This window comes from Gossypium hirsutum, chromosome A05, assembly GCF_007990345.1.
Source record: "Gossypium hirsutum isolate 1008001.06 chromosome A05, Gossypium_hirsutum_v2.1, whole genome shotgun sequence".
Lineage (NCBI taxonomy): Eukaryota > Viridiplantae > Streptophyta > Magnoliopsida > Malvales > Malvaceae > Gossypium > Gossypium hirsutum.
In genome coordinates, this window is record NC_053428.1 from 55,889,523 (window position 1) to 55,903,297 (window position 13,775).

Sequence of the window (13,775 nt, forward strand, 5' to 3'; positions counted from 1 at the left end):
CCTTCTTTGACACTAAACTTGCTTTTTCTTTTATATTCCCAACGCTAATGGTTAATTTTAAATTTTGATCCCACTACTTTTTATCTATACTACTATATATGAAACGAAGGCTTGTTATATATATATATCTTTTACATTCTTAATAATAATGGTTAATTTTCAATTTGAGTCTCTCTACTTTTAATTATATAAAAATAGTCATCTTTCAATTCTAGTCCCTATACTATGTTAAAATTTGATATTTGATCTTTATAATTAATTTTTTAATATAATTTAATATCTCAACGTTTATAATATCATTAGTTAGTCTAAATATTTTTTTCTAATTAAAATGTAAATGTAAATTTAAAGGATTGTTGACATTGTTAATTTTTTTATTAATTCCAAGTCCACTATAATGCCTTTTTTTATTGTGACATGATTATTAACTGAGTACTTTTAAAAAAAAATAGAATGTCACACTAACAAATTTAACATGAGAATTTGAACAGTATTGACAGCTAGACTTGAATGTTGAAATTCAAAAAATAGAAGGACTAAATTCTTAAAAAAATGAAGATTAAATAATTTTAACTATTTAATTCAAAAATAATTAGCCGAATATAAAGTGTGGGTTGAGAACCAACTGGTATATGTAATTATTAAATAATAAAAATTTTAATATGTTTATATTTGTTATTTTATAAAATGTATTTAACAATTGAAGAAGTCTAATATTAAAAAAGGGAAAAAAAAGAGTGTTTTTTTAGAAAATAGCAGTTGCATTTCTTTAAAATATGAAATCGGTTTTAAAAAAAAAAAGAATTACAATGTAAGTAAGATGGATGTCTAGGCCACTCCGCAATGCAAGAAAGAAATATTCTAAAAAAAAAAAAAGTTACAAACCAATATTCCTTTCGCTTTCAAAATCGCTCATGGGAAATCGGAAATTTGTTCTTGGCGCCCGAGATAGGACGACCTTTATTCTCTTGAGATGTCGTGCATTTGCCTTGTCGGGATGCTAGCATAATCTTCTAAACACTTACTCGTACAAAAATCATCAGGGCAAAATCTTCCAATTCTCAATGAATTTAATTGTACGTTCCAATTGTTTATAAATATTTTTATAATTTAGTATTTATTTTATGAAAAAATAAATTTTAAAATTTTTATTTTTATTTTTAAAATTTTAAAGTTTTTTAACTTTTAATTTTTAATAATTAAGAATAAATTAACAAAATGTGTAAGGTTGAGGGCTAAATTTGTTAATTTTTTTAGAATTAGGATTAAATTAATAGAACATATAAATATTGGAGGGCTAATTTTTTTATTATGCCAATTAAAAAAGCTTTTGTTAATGACTTAAGGGAGGAGTGGACAAAATATTAAATTTCAATAACATTAATGACTAAAATAAAAAATTTTAAACTTGAGTGACAAAAGTAGAGACAGCTAATACTTGAGTTATTATTTATTCTATTATTTAAACTTCAATTGAGTTGGTGTCACATGTCAATCGTCACTAACTCGATTAAGGAAATTATGAAAATATCTTTTTATAATTAAAATACATTTTATTATTTGAGGGTATTTTTGTCTTTTTATTTTAATAAAAATAGGATTTGAACCCTCACCAATTAGATATATTTATCACTCAACCAAAACTTCATATTATATATTTTTATTTTAATATGCTCAATTTTTTATCTCCATCAGTTGTATACCTATATTATTATTTAAACATTTGATTGAGTTGGTATCATGAGTTAACCTGACACCAACTTGATTAGGAAAATTAGAAAAATATCTTTTCATAATTAAAATAAAGGAACTTTAGTCTTTTATTAAAAATACAATTAATATTGCATATGGTAGGATTTTAATCCATGACATTTGCGTTGATAAAATTTTGATTTTACCATTAACCAATGCTTTATCTTGAAATGTATTGTACATTTTAATTTTATTACGCATATTTTATTACCTTCATCAATTGTATATATTGACAATGCTATTGGTTGAGTCAGTATCACAAGTTAACTCGACATCAGCTTAAGATTAATGACAACACCATGATAAACAATAGTAATGCATTTAGTATTCTTAATCTAATGTATGAACATGTTTAAATTTTATTTTACTCACAATTTAATCTAATTTTTCTACATGTGTTATTACTATTAATTAGTTTCAAACCATACATTTCATTATTTATTATATGTTATTTTTAAACAAATTTCTATATTATAAATCACATACACGTGTGATAAAATTTTTAATTTGTATAATTTACCCTTTGCGAAAGTTTGCCTCACATTTTGACCACAATAGTGGGTGACATCCCGACGAGATAAAAGCTTGACGTTGCGATGAGCAACTGATGTTACGACGAGAAGAGAATGGTCGTTCTGACGACATGATCGTTCTTCGTCCTGATGATGCAAAAGCCTCGTCACGACATGACAACATGTTCCTTAAGTTTCTTAGTTTTCTTCTCTTAGTTAAGCTTTGTTTTAGTTTTCTACTTAAACTCTGATTAACCTACGGATATTCTAGTCATAAAGGCTACGAATTTCAGCTTATAAATAGGCCATAGTTACCCTAGGTTTATAGAACAACATAAAATATACAAATTGGGAGAATTTTGTGTTTTTCGAGTTTGAAGGGTTTTTCTTTTGAGGTTTTGAGTTTTTCTTTCTTTTTCTTATTATCTCCATCTTTGTATTTATTTTATATTAGTGAAATCTCTTTTTACCAGTGATTTTTTTATCCTCTTTTGAGGAGTTTTTCCACATAAATTTGTGTGTTTGATCTTTTCAATTTCTTCGTTATTATTCTTGTTCGTTGCATATATGAGTTATCTCCAACAAACTAGTATCAGAGCTTAGTTTGATTTTCGCATTTAACCATTTAGAGATGGCGGTGGTAAGATTCAATATTGAGAAGTTCAATAAATTTGTAAACTTCAATCTGTGGCAAGTTCGGATGACGGCAATACTAGTTCAGAATAGTCTAAAAAAGGTTGTTAGAGGGAAAAAGCCCACGAATATAGATCAATTAGAATGGAAAAAGCTTGATGAAAAAGCTCTATCTACAATTCAACTATGCATCACAAATAATGTGTTACAAGAGGTTCTGATGGAGAAAACAACATCTACACTATGGAAGAAACTAGAAGCCTTGTATATGAAAAATCTTTGCCCAACAGGTTAGCTTTAAAACAACATTAATACACGTTCAGAATGGCCGATGGACTCATCAGTGAGTTCGTTACCGTTCTAAATGAACTAAAGAATCTCAAAGCAGATATCAGCGACGATGATTAGGCTATATTGTTGTTATGTTCTTTGCCCTCTTCTTACAAAACTTTCAAGAAAATCCTGATTTATATGTAAGGTCCCGAAAATAGGTCTAGTAGTTTCGGATAAGTTTACCGAGTTCCGAGTGAAAATTGGGAATTAATCGGGTTAATTAACAATTTATATTCTTAATTAGTTAGGTTAATTTCATCTAAAAATCAGTAAATAATATTCCAGAAAATAAAAATATTTTTAGAAAAATAAATTTTATGGTTTTAAATAATTTTTGGGTAAAAATAAATATTTTGGGTTAAATTGGAATTTAAAAATAATTTAAAATAGGGGTTTAATTGGGTGATTTAAAATATTAATTAAATGGGACTAATTTAAAAAATAAGGGAAATGTGTAAGAGGTTTTATAGTAAATAAACCATACTTTCAGAATTTTGGAGGGAAATGAGCAAATTATAAAACAAGGGAAAGGAGGGAGTGGCTTGATGGCAAATTTTCCAAATTTTAAAAATCAGGTGGGGTTTTTAATTTTAAAAACTCTGCAACTACTTCACTTTTCACTCATTTTTCACCCGAATTGAGCTCTCTCTCTCTCTCTCTCTCTCTCTCTGAATCAATTATTTGAGTTCAATTGAAGGTAATCCTCATCTCTAAACTTGTTTTTAAGTTGATTTCAATCATTATTTGTTAATATTGATTATAATGAATTTTCAATTTTAATTTATTCTTTCTTGAACTTGAGGATCAACAATGGTGGATCTTTAATTTTGAGTTGGAATCCAAATATTAATGGATGTCTAAGATCAAAATAGAATAAGAGGTTTTTAATCTTAAACCAAAAGATCAAACACGTTTTATGGATCAATTTTGAGAAATTCAAATTTGATCAAGAACATGTATGATTTTTCTGGAAAATAATGAAACGGATTAAATGATGAAATTAAAACTTAGAATACATGTGATTGGACTAGGAATGAAGATTAGAAGTGGTTTGAGGTGCTGAAAAAGGAGTTGAGTTCAGTTGAAGAATTCCATATTTCAGCTTAGCTGTGCAACATCGGTAAGGTAGTTTAGAGCAATGATTTATATTCGTATACTTTATCAAATTTCGTGTTTCTTGTTACCGTTGTTAGTTTGTAATGCATACTTTGTCTCTGTTAAAGCTCCACATTAAGAGGAGGAACGTGCAAATTAAATCAAAGCTCAAACTTGCTTGTTTGAACATATTTTTGCTTAAAGAGCTAAGTGTGGAGGTGAGTAGTATTAAGGACAATTTGGTAAATTGACTTGATTAAGGGATTTAGAAAAGAAAAGAAATTAGTTGTGCGAAAAGGGGTGACAGTCAACTATGGGAAAGGGGTGATAGTGTTAGGGATTACAATTCAGAAATTGGGGAGTCAAGAGGAAAAGAAAAGAAAGGGTAGCATTGTATTTGAGTCAGGCCCGAGCTGAAAAAGCTTACCTGAGGCCCAGCTGTTTAAATAATGGGCTTTGTTTTTTTGTACAAGTCTATTTTTCAGGCCTATATATTTTTCTAAATCCTCTCATTTTTCGAGTGGACCTTCCAACATAATTGGATAGCTCAGCTCATGATCAGGTCTAGTTCTTACTCCTAAATAACTAAATATAAATTTAACATTTACATTATTTAATTTTAATGTATTCAACTTCTAATTTTGTGCACTAATAAAGTGATGAATATATTAACCTAAGTTGTGTGTCTATTATTCGGATGTTCGTTTATTTAAAAAATAGCTTAAATTTAAATTATCATTATAAAAAAAATAGATATATTATTTATACAATGATAATTACTGATACAAGCTTTGGGTTTACTTTTGAATGACAAAAAGTTGTGAAACCAATTGAAACTAGAATGAAAAAGAAGGGAAGAAGCTTTAGCATTTCTAAATAGATTAATTATCTTTGGTGTTCGTAAAATCCTCAAAAATGGAAGTTCTTCGATTAAAGAAGATGAAAAACTAGGAGGAGAGACTTCTTTGGTCGTTTGAAGGTATTTCATGCCGTGATGTGTAACAATAATATATAAAATTATTATGGCATAGGGAGGATATGATAGATAATAACTCAAACTATTTTTGAATAACAATTGTATACCTATGGTATTTATCCAATCATATTATATTAAATACAAATCCTTGAAATGAAGGGAATATGGTATGGCCATGCTGTTGACTTCGAAATATTTGGCAAATCTATAAATTATATATATAAGGAAGGCATTTGGGCCTTCTTACATGTGTATTTTTACATTATCCTTTTCTTTTTATCATGATAAAATGATAATAAATTTTCACTTTTATTTCTCTCATAAGATTTAAAATTTAAGATTTAATTATTATATTTTAATCAAACATAATTTGTAGATCTATTTTTACAATCATATCAATTAGTTCATACATTATTATCTTTAATTATCTCAATTTTGACCTCTATATTATGCTCAAATTTTAATTTATGTATTTTGTTTTTTAATATAATTTGATACCTCAACTTTTATAATGTAAGACCTTTCTTACACAATACACATGTCAATAACATTGTAAGATAATGGTTAAATTTCAATTTTGATATCTATATTATACTCAAATTTAAAATTTAATCTTTATACTTTTAACTCTTGATATAGTTTCATACCTCAACTTTTATAATATTATTAATTAGCCTAAATGCTTTATCCCAATAAAATGTTGGCATCAAATTTAACATCATTAAAATTGTTTATTAAATTTAGACTTATTGCATATCATTTTGATTTAATATGTTCTAATATTTTGGTATACACAATCTACTTTCTTTTATTTCACATTAAGCTTTAAAAATTAACACACATCTCTTTTTTTTAAATATTTATTTTTTAAAACAATTGCCAACTCTCCGCTTCTAAAATCTACAATATACCAAATATTTTCTCTATCATTTTTTTACATTTTTATCACATTACTGCGGAATAATAAGTATTTTTTAATTTTAAAATATCACAACAAATAATTTAATAAAACTAGATCTGAAAAACAAAAATAAATTCTTAAAATAAAAATACAGAATATAACATTATAGTATTGCACACAAAGCCTGGATAGGTATCATAATTTATACAACAGATCACTGAAATGATAAAACTTGTATAAATACAATGTTATCTATATATAAAAAAAAACTTATATAAATGTAACACCTTAACAAACAATTATCTAACATATCAAAACGAATATATCAAAATCTAAATAATACATTAACGCATTGAAATTTATATATAAATAGGGGCGAGTAAAATTAGATTCGACTCGAAAAAATTTAAAAAAATTCAAATTTCGAGTTAAATGAATTGAGTTATTCGAGTTATTCAAGTTATTCGAGTCAACTCGAATTTTTTTCGAATTTCGAGTTCAAATCGAGTTGAGTTTTCGAATTCAAATAATTCAAATAATTCGAATATCAAACTATAATATTTTACATTTTTACCCCAAACTCCTAAACCTTTTTACTTTTCCCTTAAAACTTTTACTCCTTCCCACTTTCTCCCCAAAATTTTTACTCTCCTTCCATCCCAACCCCCCAATCTACCCAAAATCCATTTCCTACTAAAATTTTACTCTCCCATTTACTTTTTCTCAAAATTTTACTCTCAAAAACCCTCAAAACTTTTTATTTTCCCCCATAATTTTTACTCCCTCCCACTTTCCCCTTAAAATTTTTACTTCCTTCCAATCCTACCTCCCATCTACCCCAAATCCACCACCCCAATTTTTTTTTTAATATTTTCCCTCTAAAATTTTACTCCCCTATTTACTTTCCCTCAAACTTTTATCCTCCAAAACTTTTTATTTCCCCCTTAAATTTTTACTTCCCACCCTTTATTCTCAAATAAAAAATCAAAATTATCCAAAAAAAATCACTAAACATAAATAGTAATGATTTTATTTATATCTACTATTTATATTATTAATTAAATTTCACATTTTATATTATTTATATTATTAAATTGTTAGTCATATTGAATATTTATATTAAAATTGAATTATTAATTATGTCATTTAATATTTATGTTAAAATTTTATATTAGTATCAATTTTACATTTTATCTTTAAAATAATTTTTATTAAAAAATCACATTTTTGTATTTAATATATTTTTTAATTCTATACATAGTGACAGTAATCTGAAGATAATTGAAACAACTAAGCAAGCAAAAAAATAACCCATATATAAAAGACTAATAAATAAATTAGGATGTAATAAAAATTAATAAAAATTTTGATTAAGATGGACAAATTTTATTACGATGAGTGACAGTGATTACAAAAACCCAAAATTATTTTTTAAAATTTAACTCGAACAAATATATTCGATTTAATTCGATTTGAATTTCATCTCACTCGACTCGATTTGAAAAAATTTCAAATCAAATTAGAATGATAAAATATAATTCATCAACTCAATTAATTTGAAATTTTTTCATTCGATTCGATCGAACGCTCATCCCTATATATAAACATAGAAAACCTGTACCCATCTCTGGTAAGTAAAAAATTATGATCTTCCAAGGATGCAAGACTATAAATACAAGCAAAATCCCAACGCTATCATGAAAATGAATTAACAAATATCACAAGATTTCTGAGATCAACATAATCATGAAAATGAATTAAGAAATATCAAATTCTAATATAATCTCAGATCCATATTTCAATATCTAAGTAAAACCATGTGTAACCCCAACATAGTTGTACTTAATCTCAAACGCTATGGACATCTGATGATTGTATGTACACTCTTAACATTCAATACTCTCAATATCCCATCCTACCGTTCGTTCCTTCAAGAATAGGGCTCGAGTCATGTGTATTCACTCTCGATAACTCCCTGCAATGCTGTGAATCCACATATACACTCTCGAGTTCTGCTTGTTGTACATTTGAGCCGTTGGATGGATTCACATTTCGAGACTCTGCTAACATCTGGAAATATGCATGAGGCCCCCAGCCTGTATGGTCCGTTACGAAGAAACAATTAAGGTTAACTAGATTTAGAATATGAAGTTAAACAAGAGTCGAATACGAGTATGTACCCAACACCTAATATTCAATTTTTTTTCCCAAGTTTTCTTCATATATTTGGATGACCACTCTTCATACTTATGTTCAACAGGATGTTTATAACTATGTTGTTTTGGTTCTTATTTTTTTTAAGTATCCCTGTTCGATGCATGCCCCAACATAGGTACGAAGATATGACGTTTCAAGACCTTCAAAATACATAAAAGAACATAACAGGAAAAAAAATGAACATGCAAGTCATGGCTGTCGTCAGCTCGTGCAGTAAGGTGTTGGGTTAAGTCCCGCAACGAGCGCAACCCTCGTGTTTAGTTGCCATGTCTTATATCACATCCAAATCAAAGTAACATAGCTAGAGGTACCAAAACGTCAGGGTATGGCAAAAAGTGCCCTAAGTTGTTTTATTTATTTGGAGAACCATACTTCATACCCATGTCCAACAAGACGTGTATAGCACTATATTGCTTCGGTTCCTTTTTTTTCTTCTGAAATACCTATGTCAAACACGAATCCTAACGTGTATGAGGATATAACCTTCCAATAACCCTCCTATTACATATAATAATAAATTAACAAATTTAAGTTGGATAGATACCCATATCAGATGCCAAATCCAACCAAGTAACATAGTTACAGCCTAAAGAACATAGGGAAGGAACATACCATCTACTTCATATGGTGCCGGAAAGAATTGCAAGTAACAAAATGATGAAACTGTTAGCCCTGTAAAAAAGACGTAAAAAAACAAAGGGAAAAGGGCTTATCACAAAACGTAAAGAATATAAAGAGGAAATTAATAGGAAAAATGAAGTGCCCAAAAGACAAACCTAGAAGACCCCCAGCAAAAACATCTTGCCAGTGATGCCAATAGTCATCAACTCGAGAAATTCCCACTAAAGCAGCAATAAGTAATGGTAAGAAGACGATGCATAGCTTTGCCACATGGCCCTGGCGATCAAATACCCGGATTTTTCCAGACAAGTATAGTGCAAGAAATCCAAGACCTGCAAACGACCCTGCATGTTGAAAAACAAAGTTGATCAAAAAGCCACTTTTAGATAGACTAGAGGTAAAATAAATGCATAAAAAAAACAGCGGAGCTCATATTTAAACCAACATGCTTGTATGCACTCCCAATGATAAAGTAGTACATAATATTAATAACAACAGCAATAATAATAGAGATTAAAATAAGAACGAAAGTTGTCATGTAATAGCACTGAAAACCTCACATTATGTTCATTCCAAAAACAAGTGGAAAACTCCAATGCTACTTCAACTCATTATTTTTCTTGAAATACCTTGCTTCACACTTGTGTCCAAGAAAGACCCATTCTAGACACATACCCAGATCTGACACACACCCGAGTATGACTAAGGTGGGATAGTGACACTAACTTGCTCCACAGAAACTTCGGCATTCTAGGGACTTAGCTATATTGGATTGTATTGGATAGCGATTATAGCTAAGTTGTGATCATCACAGACATGCATACCTGCATCTTTTATTCTCTCTTTTGTAAAATATATTATACAAATAATATTCATCATCATTTATGATAATTATATATGCATATATAACATTACGTTTTCAATCAGATAAAGGCACATCCAGACACTATTTACAGGCAATCAGAATTCTTTCCCTTCTAATAAATCTATGTTAATGAGAATGCTGTAATGGATGTGTGGGTCTACAAGAAATGATTAAAAATGAGTCCATTCATGCAGGCTGCCACACTAAATGATAATGAAATGGCGGACAAAGATTTAAGGGGAAACCCGGGTAGTGCTTATACAAAGTGTAACCATGATGAAAAGGCCATGAAGCAGGAAATAATTAGACTGCTTACATGAAGTATGACCACTGGGAAAACTTTTGTGTCCTTCCTTGATGACACTCTTTATTCCAGTACACATAACGTCCTTTGTCACAGGGTCAAAAACCTGCATGATTGATGCAACGAATGCCTGTTGGCAAACTACAGGACTGACCGAGACTTAAAAAGAAAATCGGAAAATAGGAGGCTAACCCCTTTTCCATCAGGGAAACAACGCCAAAAGAAGTCTGGACGAGGCCGACCAACGGCATCTTTAATAGCATCAGTTATAACACCAGTGATAAGCACAGAAAACAGAAGGCCTGAATATACAATCAAGTAGCAACAGTTTCTAAATGCTATCACATTCAGGCAAAAGATGATGAACTTTCAGAATCCCAAGGGGAAATGTAGTGTTACCCAGTATGGCGTGGTGTAGATCATAAACATCCTTTCTGATGAAATAGTATACAAGAATGACAAAAAGTGGAAGCATTATCGCAAGCATCTGTTACCAGGAAGAACACAAACATTATACTTAGTGTCATCATCATTGATTGAATCAGAACAAATTCTCCTGCCAGAAAGTAATTCTAGTATGACAGTATATCTCAAAGCTAGAACATACAGGAACGGCCCAAAAGGGAACGGTATTGTCTTTCATTGGGTATTTCAGATCAGTCATCATATCCTCTCCGACAAAGCGGTGAAATGGTTCTATAACATTTAAAATGACCTCTATCACAATGAGAAGCAAAAGAATGATCCAGTCATGCATGTGAGTCCTTGCAACTTTAACCCCATGAGACCTTACAGTATGAGCACCCAACTGAATCTCTGGCATCCTCACTGATTTTAGAACATATAGAAAAGGTTAATAAATGAAAACAAAAATAAACTGATGTGCGATGAAAAAGAGAGAGGATGATACTGAAATACAGTTAAGACTACAATTACCAAGACAGCAAACAAGAAAAAAGGGATCATGAGCATGAGTCACAATAATAGGATAACCGCACACTAAAAACTAGCTACAACAACGAAATAAAATGCTAATTTTGCAGGAAGTAAAGGTCAAATAATGTAAAAGTATGTCATAGAATCTTATAATAGTAATAGATGAGTTGGGACATGGTAAAGAAGCAAAATTCATAATTTAAAGTACAAAGAGGGTATATAAATCAAATTAAAGCAAAACAAACTTATTTAAATCAAAGGAGAACAAAGGGGGTAAAGGCCTTTGTTTTCCCTATGCCTCCACTCACTAGTTGTAACATGAATTTTCTAGGGTGCACAAAGCAATCTTGTTGAGTGGAAGTATGATATCCGTAGAAGATCATGACGAACTAAAGGAGGGATATGATATCCGTAGAAGATCATGAAGAACTAAAGGAGGGATTGTTTCATAAAATAAACCATAGAATCTTATAATATGTAATAGATGCATTGTAACCTGGTAAAGAAGCAAAATTCATAATTTATAGTATATCAGGAAAAATTAGAATCGAAGGAAAAAGAAGAGAAAAAAATAAACCCTTTGTTTTCCTTCTTCCAATGCTCCTGGTGCACTCACTAACTGTAACAAGAAATTTTCTAGGGTGGACAAAGCAAATTTTTCCAGTGGATGTATAGTATCTCCATAAGATGATGAATAAGTGAAGGACAGACAGTTTCACAGAAAACATAATTCACTATGGGGACAAAACTAATCATCAGGGGCCCAACCTAGACAGCTAACAAATCACTACAGCTTTGCTTTCGCACAGATGGGTCAAGGACCTCAAACCACATGAGAATTGCAGTGCAGATGAGAAATCAAGTGCAACTCCACGAAATTCATTCTTGTCTCGGTACTAATAGAACTAAATCATGCAGACTGACAAAATATTCATATTGCTCCAACTCTTCTTTTTTTTTAAAGTGCTGTGTCCGACAATCATATCCAACGCATATCTGTACATAGGTATGAGGATAAACTTCAAAATTTTTTGAAGATAGCCAAGTTGAACAAATACCCATAACCAACGACACCAGAATCCAAGTAACATAGAAAGATGCACAGGCAATGCTTATCTAAATGCTAAAGTTGCAAACGCAACATTTATCTAAACGTAAAAGTAGCCTCCGCAACGAGTTCAACAAAGGGTGTTTCAGCAGAGTTCAATGTTGGTTACTTTGGTTTAACAAAGGGCACTCCGCTTCAGACATTTCTACAAATCGGTGTTCCTCATAAAAAAAACCTTCACAAATCCAAAGCTGTGCTAATTGGAGAAAACATCATTATCCTGCAAAGTAGACTATACAACAACAGGCATATCTTCATCAGCTATTGAAAATATAAAATCAAAGCTTCTGACTTCATCTAAACCCCTTCCTTATCAATAAAAATTGAAATCAGTTAGCCAAATGAAGCCTGTTTCGAAAGGTTCGTAAAATTTTAATAAAAGTTGCGGATTCAATTCCAGAACGAACATCAACAAATACCAAGGGAAAAAAAAAGAACATCAAGCGGAATCTTGTTCAAGCAGTTCTATCGTATATGCTCTTTTTTCTTATTTTTCCGAACCAAAAGATTTGGAAAGAAAATCCAAAACAAGAAAAAAAAAACTAACACCTTCTCGCACTGAACTGTCTTCAATCCAGAGAAGTAAAACAAGCAAAACTCGTTTTTTTTTTTACCTTCGTCTTTCCCTTTATTTACCTCGATTTAGCAGAAAAAAAAACTTACTAAAAAGAAGAGGAAAACTGAAGTAAAAGTAAGTTGATCGATCAGAAAGTGTGGGAGAGTATGAACTAACCGTCAGAAAATTTGAACTTCGTCTGAGAATAATGATCGGATCGAAGTAATGAACGGAGTTTTTCAGTCAACAGCGAACTAAAAAGCGCGTTATATTCTCTTTTTTCCTCTGTTTTCTCGAAGCATTAAAATTTGAATCGCGTTGAATATTTATGGCATGCGAAAAAAGGATTTTCCTTTTCTGAAAAGAAAATCGCGTCAAATTCGAGGAGGAACCGATGGGGATGGAGCGGCACTTTTTTAATTTGTTTTATAAATATTGAAGTTGGTGAACCGACAGACAGTGACAAAATTACAACACGAAAAATCAAATCAAAGCCGAAAATAGGTCATTTATTGAGTTATTTATTGGATTAGGTATTTTCTATAAAAATGCATCCACGTCGACACGATTTCAAAGAATATGTCAACAAAGTACTTCTTTGGAGGAGTTTTTTGTCATGTCAGCAAAAATTTTGTTCTCGTGAACGTGTTTTGTTGATATAGCAAAAAGACTTTCCAAATACACGTTTTGGCCTAAGTTTAAATTTTTTAAAAAAATTATTTTTTAAATATTATAAAAATAGACCAATTTTTTAAAAATTTATAAGAATAAACCTTATAAAAGGCTTAAACTGACAACACTCTTTTTTTTTAAGGTTTTATCAATTAATATGGAAATGAAACTTACAAAACAAATCTTTATATAGATTCAAAGTCTCATTTCCCTTGTAGCAATGTGGGATATTAAATATGTGTATATATAGACTCATGAATAAGTTTGCAGCTTGTTCCTAAACAATGTGGGATT

General features: G+C 30.1%; 1 protein-coding gene across 4 annotated transcripts; it reads right to left on the reverse strand.

Annotated features, from left to right (window-relative positions):
- Positions 1–7,875: 7,875 nt before the first annotated feature.
- On the reverse strand, positions 7,876–13,294 carry LOC107960070 (lipid phosphate phosphatase 2). 4 transcript variants are annotated; one of them, XM_016896277.2, is made up of 9 exons: positions 12,987–13,294; positions 12,363–12,485; positions 10,817–11,037; positions 10,609–10,696; positions 10,402–10,511; positions 10,222–10,315; positions 9,196–9,384; positions 9,032–9,091; positions 7,876–8,298 (listed from the first exon to the last, which is right to left on the reverse strand). In XM_016896277.2, exons 2-9 carry the CDS (start codon positions 12,394–12,396, stop codon positions 8,105–8,107), a joined length of 990 nt encoding a protein of 329 aa, XP_016751766.1. In that variant the 5' UTR covers positions 12,397–12,485; positions 12,987–13,294; the 3' UTR covers positions 7,876–8,104. The 4 variants fall into 4 exon arrangements, with proteins under 4 accessions (XP_016751766.1, XP_016751769.2, XP_016751767.1 ...); XM_016896280.2 differs by having other exon boundaries at positions 7,876–8,862; positions 12,987–13,219; XM_016896278.2 differs by lacking the exon at positions 12,363–12,485 and having other exon boundaries at positions 12,987–13,215.
- Between the last annotated feature and the right edge of the window lie 481 nt (positions 13,295–13,775).